The sequence below is a fragment of the Anarhichas minor genome, unplaced genomic scaffold (genome assembly GCF_050575085.1).
Source record: "Anarhichas minor isolate MPS153535 unplaced genomic scaffold, ASM5057508v1 ptg000017l, whole genome shotgun sequence".
NCBI classification, from domain to species: Eukaryota; Metazoa; Chordata; class Actinopteri; order Perciformes; family Anarhichadidae; genus Anarhichas; species Anarhichas minor.
The window spans coordinates 5,136,518-5,145,884 of NW_027466463.1; the positions used below are offsets into that span (position 1 = coordinate 5,136,518).

A 9,367-nucleotide genomic window follows, 5' to 3' on the forward strand; every position below is an offset into this window, starting at 1 on the left:
TCTTTGTCTTTTCTGTCTCTGCTCTTTCTCAGGCCAAGCTACCTCGTGGCATCCACCAGGTTCGTCCTCATCTGAAGAACATCGATAATGTGCCTCTTTTGGTGCCGCTCTTCACAGACTGCACCCCCGACAGTGAGTCCTCTGCACGTGTTTTTACATAATACGTCACCCTCCTTATGTGCAAGTCCACTTTGTTTTGTGCACTCTTTTGTCTGGACTCTTTCAAGGTTCCCTCTTTCTCCCCCCATTGCCTTCCTAGATTCTAAAGAGGTAAAGCAATGATGGCAATGGCAACTAATAAGGCCTACGTTTCACAGAAAGAAATGATGACTGGAATTTCATTATTTTAGGGGCAAGACCACTTGGCTTTTGGTGTTGTTAGGTTTATGAAGCACATGCCAAATAGCAGAGCAGCAGGGCCATCACATGAAACAATGACTTTTAAGTCCACGGACATGCTACATTTAACTTGAAGGATAAGGATGATTTTATCAGAGAAATAAATAAATATGTTTATTTTACAAAATGATTCATTGGTATTTTCAAATTACCAATGTTTGTAAATTGTTTATTGTTCCTATATAACTAAACTGTATCTGGATCAGAATTACTGTCTCTGTTCTAGATATACTTAGTGTTTGTTTTTCTTCCCAGCCATGTGTGAGATGATAAAGATCATGCAGGAGAACAGGGAGGTTACATGCTGTCTGGGAAGCTCCGCCAATTTCCGCAACAGCCGGCTGTTTCTACAGAGTGACCTCAGGTAAACGCACATTAATATAGTACATCGTTCATTGTTTTGTTTTTAATTAGTAAGTTGATGTTATTGTGATTTGGGTTTGACCAATCTTGATTTGAGATGTAAATGCTTGATTTTTATCTCAAAACAGTAGAACCACTAAATTTAAATTAAAAGTCATGATGATATTAATATTCCTGCATTTGTTTGTGAAATCCAGCTGAAAGCTTTATTTTCTCGTCTTCCTCTATCGGTATCTAGCCATGCACATAGTTTTGGTTCTATTCATAGCTGTCTCTGAGATTTCTACCCATCCAACACAAAGGACTGAGTGGCACTCACAGCATTGCCGAATAAGATTCTAAAAAGTTAACAAGAGGGACAACTCTCTCAAGAGTCAGTGTCCCCGTTTTATATAATCCACAGAACGGCAGTGCGGGGAGGTCATCCATTAACACGGATGAATAAAAAGATAGAATAAAGAAAAACAGTAAATCGTTAAAAGATCATTTTTTCCAACAAAAACCTCCACTTTTATCTGTTTTTTTACCAGCGTTGTGTTATATAATTTACTAGCAATGTTGCTTTTGAAAACTGTATAATTTTTCAGTTCAAATTAAATTTGCCTCTATTACATTACACTAGTGTGGAGACAGAAGTGAAGAAATGTCTTCTTGTAACTTGGTTTATTGACCCTTCAAGGGCAGAGTAGTACAATCCTGATTGGCTCATATGTGAATGTTTTCAACCTGCTCCCTCCGCAGCATCGCTCTGGACCCTCTGTACCCCTCTCAGTGTTCGTGGGAGACGTTCGGCTATGCCACCGGGGGAGGATTCAGCGACAGAGACGCTGAGGGTCTGTCTCCTCTGAGGCTCTCTGGACAGCTCAACAGTCTGGGCTGCTCCGTCACCTTCCACCAAGGAGAGAGCGTCAGCATGGTCAAGCTCATAGAGCAGGTCAAGACATGCCGCGAAAACATGCACGTAAGTCGGAGAGGGTAATCAAATGCGTTCATTAATCCGTCTTTGGGTGAATGTGTTCCAGGCGCGACACACGACCTACGGCATCCGCAAGTGCTTCCTTTTCCTGCTGCAGTGTCAGCTCAGTCTGGTCATCATCCAGGTGAGACAGGAGACCTCACAGAGTCACATGGATAGTTACACTGTACTATGCTAGCTTTTTATGTAAAAAAATACATCTACTTATGTTTATGATATTGAATGAATACATGAAGTGTGCTGGTGTTTTTCTGCAGTTCTTAGCCTGTCTTGCTCAGCTTCCTCCTCCCATGAACACCACTGACATCCTCTGGCTGTCCTGCTTCAGCTGCCCACTGCTAAGGTACACGCATGCTTTACATTCTAGAACTTTAGAAACTAGTAATACTATTAAAATTTACCGGATGTCATGCTTCTGTTTTTTTTGTTGTGTTGGCAGCGTGTCATTTTTGGGGAAGCCACCCGACAGTTTGGCCATGACAGTTGCCACAGGGAAGAACCTAGATGCAATCCCAAGGAAGGTAGGATCACGTATAAGACAAATCTTTCAAACGTACTGCTAATCACTTCCTACAACCAAATGAAGCGCAAAGATATTTTAGATTAACACTTTCCTAATAATGGTAATGATCAACAGCACAAACAGCGAACGGTATCCCCACCTGGGTTCTTTGATGAATGTGTGCACATGCATTTCTACACATTTTACAGCTTTTGTATTTGTTTGCATAAGATTGTACAAGAGTATCTAATGAAAAGGCAGTCAAGTGGTGGTGATGATGATTACAAAATGATAATAATAATAATTATAATTCCCAAGATTCTTGCTTTACTTTATTTACTGAATAGCTGGAAGCTTAAAAGCTGCATTCATAACGTTCACATTCAAATTATAAATCCATATTCGAATGCTGCGCAGCTTTTTTGCATGTCTACCGTATTTTCCGCACTATAAGGCGCACTTAAAAGCCTTTAATTTTCTCAAAAAACGACAGTGCGCCTTGTAATCCGGAGCGCCTTATATATGGATCAATTGGTTAATTGGTTGATCCATACTGGTTGTACACGGCGCTCTGTCAAAATGTTTCAGTACGACTGGTAAACTACAAAGCCGCACCGCGGTAAACACCGGTACTGTGCTTACTTCCCCTCTACGTTTAAGTTACCGTATTGTGAATGAAATCAAAAATCAATAAAGTTTGACTGAATGATTTATCTGACTGTTTTGTTGACATTCCCTTTAGCACAGCTCCATCTAGTGGATGCATAACGCAACCCCAGTCAAACGTTTGACTGTAGTAGCTTCTATTCTATGCGCCTTATAATCCGGTGCGCCCTATATATAAAAACAGTTCTAAAATAGGCCATTCATTGAAGGTGCGCCTTATAATCCGGTGCGCTTTATAGTGCGGAAAATACGGTATTCATTTTGTTTAAATTCTATATTTCTGCACAGTTGCTGATAAAGATCAGGCTACACTATTATTTGTATTATACTATTTGTAGAACTAGATTCCAGTGGTAGCTGAGTACGATTGTTTCCAATAACTCCAGAGATTTCAGTCCTAAGCCCAAAAGATAGATGACAATAATAATTTCCAAAATCACATGTTGTCTAACAAAAAATTGTGCTGGTGCTGGTGTTTAGCCTTTTAAAAACAACATTTTCACTGTGGTCAAAAAACAGTTTGCAATCTAACGGTACCATGAATTACATTTATACAACCACAAAAACAATGTTAGGGTGATGTCATCATAAAATATAACGACCGACATTCAGTGCTTGATTAGCAAATCTCAATAGAAACTTTGAAAGTTAAAAAAATTACATTTAGTACAGCCCTAGTGTTTTGCAATTATAGTAATATAACAATACTCATTGTAAAGTGCAGCTGATAATTGCAACAGTCTGGATGTTAATTAATGATAAGTTAGTGCCACTGATGTACCTATTTACTAAATAGACTGGACGAAGGAAAACCTAAAAGCCTGTCGTTTCAATTAGTCTGAGTCTCCTCCTGTTGTCCTCCTCTAACCAGACCCAGAACTACTTCCTCGGCTGTTTCCTGTTGAAGTTTGGCTTGACAGTGTGTACCTACCTGTTGGCCTTTGGGTTCACCCTGCAGGAGGTCTTCAGAAGCAGCAACTCCAGCTTAGCTGACAACACCAGCTTAGCTGACAACACCACTCACGTATATATACTCACAGCCAGGTAGGAGAAGCACTGCAGTCCCGCTGTCAACCAGTTATTCCATTCAGAGGCTCAGTTGTTGACAATTGTATCACAGTTAATTTCAGGAGGATTTGATGCAGCGTACAGCTGACTGTTTTTCTGTTTGACTGAAGCTCTCTAGTTGACGCTCCTCACTGGTTCGATGAGCTTTCCAACGGTCTGCTGCTGACTCAGAAGGTCATGGCAGGGTTCCTCGTCTTACACACAGGTAGGATACCATTCTAACATATGTAGCATAAATCATGGTCAAAGTCACCCATGTTTTTTTATCATTATTCAAATCGATCCCTTTTGTTCTGTTTGTCTCATTTCCTCAGTGGCGATCTCCCTCAGCTACGTCCACCGCTCTCAACCTCTGTGGAGAAAGAATCCCTTTAGCAATACCTGGTGGTGTCTCACTGTACCTGTGGTGTAAGTGATCATCTCCTGTCTGAAGTTATACTGAAGTTACACTACAGCTGCCTCAATACCTAAAGATCCCCCTTTCACATTCCTCAGCTCACTTAAGAAGCTAAAACCAGTTAAGCATCTCCCCACTGTTTGATAACAGTGTCTCCACTGTGCTGTGGCCTTTACACACCAGGGGCGTGACAGATAAACAACACCTGAATGCTCAGCTAAAAATATTTTGCATCAAAATTATTCCTACCAGCAGTGATGCGTATTTGCGACAGTCGCAGCACTTTTTCAACAGACGGTCAGAATAGATTTAAGCTGCCAGAGGACCAACTACCAGGATCCTATTGACCCAGAGCAGCGTCTGGCAGTCTGACCGAGGTAAATAGTTGTATTGCCTAAGCTACTGTTAGCTATTTTATTGAGTTTCCTTTTAGCGAAATGGTCAGTGTGAATTTGAGTTACCTCTGGTAAACAATGTTGCAGTGTACTGTATATGTCTAGGGCTTTTATTTTGAAAGGCAAGAATGGAAGAAGTGGATCTGGTCTTACTACATTTTCAATCCTCACTCTCTCCTCTCCTCCAGTCTGCTAAGCCAGCTTGTTCAGGCCACAGTGGATTACCAGTTATGGCGCGACCAGGGCAGCCTCCTGACCTTTGACCTGGGTGACATACCCCTGCTGGTGTGGCTGCTGGTCTCTCTGTCCCCGCTGCTGGTGGTGTTGGTCAACGAAGTGGTGAAGCTACACGAGATACGGTACGAACCCAGACACGGGGGAACTGAAACGATGGGTTGAACCTATAAACGACATGACTTGGAGTCATGGGAGATTCTTGAGCAACAAATGGCAGAACGAAGCAACGGGGGAGGAAAGGCAGCGGGGATCAGTGTGGATTTTTCAGGATTATTTTGTAATCTGATCAATCTCAGAATTTCTCTCATAATGTGTTGTGAAGCAGAAGATTGTGTCCCTGTCTGATTTTGTTCCCTCTGTCCATTTCAGGGTGCGAGTTCGCTACCAGAAGAGACAGAAGCTGCAGTTTGAAACAAAGCTGGGCATGAATTCTCCATTCTGATGCGTTCCCTCTGAGGTAGTTAGTGTTGTGGCAATACTGGGAACCATTAGTTCTGGAACCCAGGGAAGGGCAGCATGCAAGTACTGCAGAACCTTACATTAACACTTCAGCACCAACAGCACTGCAACCATCAGGTGGAGCAGATAATGCTTTATGACGCAAATGTGTAAGCTCCTGGGTCTATTCTCTCAAAACTGCGGGCAGGGAAAAAAAGCATTAATTTCCATTTAATAGAAAAGAGCCAAAAATAGGCAACTTTTTATTGTCTGGTTTTAGTTAGTTTTAACGGCATGAGGAATGTTTTCTGAAGAGGTTTATGCTTTCTCATTATCGTTCTCCATTTGTGAGAGACGTTGTGCACGGTGGCTGTCAGGTCCCAAATAAAGGATGTTTTACTGAAGTTCATTGTAATGTCACCCAATGAGACACACACATTGAAATGTGTCTTATCATTAGGCCAGTCCAGCCGTCATTCACGGGAAAAACACATGGGGCTGAAAAGGAAAGTAACTGTGAAGTGTTCAATATTAAATAGGCAAACATTTAATTATGAAATAGATAATCAAATCGTGTAGGATATGTACATTTCTTTTATCTAAGAAACCATTAAGTCCGTTTTTATGCCACAATTGACTTTTTCCGCCCTCTGCCTCTGAAGCTAGCAAACTCAACAACAGCTACCAGATTTTGTTAAGCTAATTCTTGAAAGCTAAAGAGGTTTAGTGTCTGTTTATTTACAGCAGCAGCCTCTAGTTAATTTCTACACAATTACTGTACTTTGACGTTGTTGTTGTTGTTGTAGCTAACAGGATGTAAATTTGGTAACAGTTGTTGAGATTGCTAGTTTAAGGGGAAGGGGTTACGTGAAGGTGAGAGGGCAGTGACACCACTGTCATGAAAAGTGACCAAAGACTAAGAAGTTACAGAGTAACGGCAGACTTTTCAATACGGCCATTTCTAGAATGAAATGCAAATGATTTCCAATAAAATTCTGTTAATAGAATAAAAATAACAATTGTTTTGTTTTTTATTAGTAATTTACAATTTGTTGGTTAATATTTATATTTGAAAGAATTTATTCCTATGATTATTTATTTCATACTGTCTTTTTTCTTCATTTGATACTGCACACTTTGGGCCTCCATATGTAACAGGGTGTTGGTTCATTGCTTGGCATTGACAGAATAGGGTCTCACACTACCTCTGAGAAAATGTGACAAAGAAACTTTTCTAAGCATACTTTCTATCATTCAGTCTTTGAGCCAAATTTTAATCTTCACTGTGATAGACAATATTCCCTATTATTTTATTGTGTTTTGCAACAAACGTTCTGTTGTTTCTAAATTCCCGAGCTAAGCAATCGTGACACAATAGGAACTAAAGATTAAGGATTGATTTGTATCTTGTCGCGTTTTCTACACACATAAATACATTTACATATTTACTGTATTCACATTTATCGAACTGAAGAATGTGCCAGCATGCTACTATGAACCCACGCAGCTGGCTGTGCAGTGATTTTAGCAGGTCCCTCCATAAAGCGATGGATTTACTGAATATATAATGATGTTAATTCTGGTACGCTAACATACCAGAGTTTTCTGAAAGGTGCTTCGTAGCATTCAGTTGCCTTTCTTCTCAGCCTGTCTGGCTGTTTCAGCTCTCAACACCTCGACGGACAGGAGCTCAGGATGCTGTTTGTTTTAAAGTATAGAAAATGAATAGTGAAGTAGATTTTCCCGACTACCCCATATTTCATATTTGATCTGCTGCCCATAAGATTCCATATACTTGGATTCCTTCCCTGATTAATCTACTGTGTTCAGGCCCTTCAATTCCTACACTTCCTGTGATGTGCAGCAGACGTCTGTATCACTGACGGTCTATTTCAATCAGACCAGCCTTCTTTGTGGTGCTGTCATAATTTCAAATGGACATGGTTTTTGATATTGCTACTGTATACAAGTGGGATGATGGCCTGAATTGGTAATACATTACTTCAGAACTGAATACCATGCTTTTATGCCACTCATAATAACTGTCTTTATACCAATATTAAGCAATGAAAGTCATTCTTGTCAGTGCTGGATTAACTGTTCGGAGGTACCGCGGCAAAAATTAGCCAATCGATTTTCCAGAAAATGTCTTAAATCCTGATATTTATATACTGATATTGTGACATACAATTATATATACTGTAATGTAGGATTTCTTTTTTTTTTTCTTGATTTAATGTATGTGGGAATCAAGTCACATTTACATATTATGTTACATTTTTAGAATCTTTTGGTCTGACAGAAATAATTGACCCTTTGCTCAGTCCCGCCCTCAAACGCAGACTGTCCAATCATAGTGGAGCATCGGCCTGCTCCTAGTCGTGGTTAGATGTTGTGTAATAGGGATACTCTTTACCCGGAAAGGTTGGAAGGAGATGTACGTTTCCACTGGTTTCTATGTAAAAACCAGTGGAGCTAACATTAGCAGAGTACTTTAGCACTTCTATGCTATGCTAGCTACTGATCGTATACTGAATGTATACACATGCTGCTTTAGCTTTTTAATGATTGTAACAGTGAATAAAGACCTAACCGGCTTTACAGGAACAGTGTTGTTCCTTAGTTTCATTGCCTGATCACCAGGTGATGGGGTGGCTTTTACACTGTAATCTGTAGCTTTAGCTTCTATCGTTATCTTTTTTAACCTGTTTTATATCCTTCAAACACATTATAAACCCTTCTGTCTCCTCTGAAATCGCATTTTTGTTCTCCCAAATATTAGATGGTTATTCAGAGAGTACAGTTAGTGACAGTGTGGGCTCCATGGTAAGTCTGACGGCTGAACGGAGTAGCAGCGGGGGGCGGGGCTTAGTGAAGGGTCAATTCTGATGAGAATTTTATCAATATCGCTCGCCCCTATTCTAAATATATTTTTTAGTCATTCAAATGACCACAAACTGATCATCACAGCAGGCCTGAGGCATTTGGGGAAGAAAGCTTTTGTTGGTTGGTTATCTGGCCACGTATAGACTTAATGTGAAGATGGCGTCAAACATGATGGGTATAGGGACTTGTGACCTCATTATCTTTGGTATCCTGGCTACGGCCCTGTTCAAACCTCTGCTGGCTTTTTTTTGTGTGTGCCTGTTTTAGTGAATACATCGCTACAACTGCTCTTTTAAGATCCACATTTAAAGTGTGTGTGTGTGTGTGTGTGTGTGGGGGGGGGGGGGGGGGGGGGTTGTTGTATGTGAGGAGGTACAAGTAAACGAGTGCAAAAGCACAATTAAGTTTTACGGTACTACTCGCAATCACTTTCTGACTTGACGGCGTAATCCGCATGAAACTACTGAAGATGGTTTTAAGACAAACATCACAATGCAAGAAAACATAGATGGTTTAAATTAATTTGTATTGGCCCTGTTTCATACTTGTGTTTTATGTCATGACACATATGGACTATGCTGCATGAATAAGATCCAGTGAATGCTCTGTCTTGATCGATGTACATGTTCTCCATAGTTCTACTGTTTTTGTTCACAACGCAAATGTCAAGCATGGACTTCATACTGCTTGTTACCAAGCCTCTGGTACAACCTGCAGAGTTGATGCTCTGCATTTTGATGACATCATCATGCACATGCTAGGAGCTGAAGCCTCTGTCACTTGATTTGTAGGGGGGTGGGGGTGGACTAGGATATAGTTGTTCACGAAATACATAAATGTATATTTTGTATTTTTTAAAGTGGCTATGTTCAAGACTTTTGACAAATGTGTTTGTGTATAGATTATGTCATGTTAATAAATACACTTTTATTTATGCGATTGTTTTGTTAAAAAATGTTGTCGCACAAAACAATTCACCACAGTAAGTAACGAGAGGATGAGCACGACTATATTTTTCAACCGAGTGAAATTCCTATTCT

At 40.3% G+C, this 9,367-nt stretch overlaps 1 protein-coding gene across 7 annotated transcripts in view; it reads left to right on the plus strand.

Moving 5' to 3' along the window:
• The window catches only part of tmem94 (transmembrane protein 94), a 38,575-nt gene extending 32,115 nt beyond the window's left edge, over positions 1-6,460 (plus strand). For all 7 annotated transcript variants that reach the window (XM_076093064.1, XM_076093066.1, XM_076093065.1 and 4 more), the window contains 11 exons: positions 33-132; positions 655-763; positions 1,504-1,696; positions 1,785-1,862; positions 1,996-2,081; positions 2,178-2,259; positions 3,778-3,950; positions 4,085-4,179; positions 4,289-4,382; positions 4,955-5,125; positions 5,373-6,460. In XM_076093064.1, the coding sequence (XP_075949179.1) occupies positions 33-132; positions 655-763; positions 1,504-1,696; positions 1,785-1,862; positions 1,996-2,081; positions 2,178-2,259; positions 3,778-3,950; positions 4,085-4,179; positions 4,289-4,382; positions 4,955-5,125; positions 5,373-5,445 (1,254 nt within the window). In that variant the 3' untranslated portion in view covers positions 5,446-6,460. The remainder of the gene's footprint in view (positions 1-32; positions 133-654; positions 764-1,503; positions 1,697-1,784; positions 1,863-1,995; positions 2,082-2,177; positions 2,260-3,777; positions 3,951-4,084; positions 4,180-4,288; positions 4,383-4,954; positions 5,126-5,372) is intronic.
• The last annotated feature ends 2,907 nt before the right edge of the window (positions 6,461-9,367 follow it).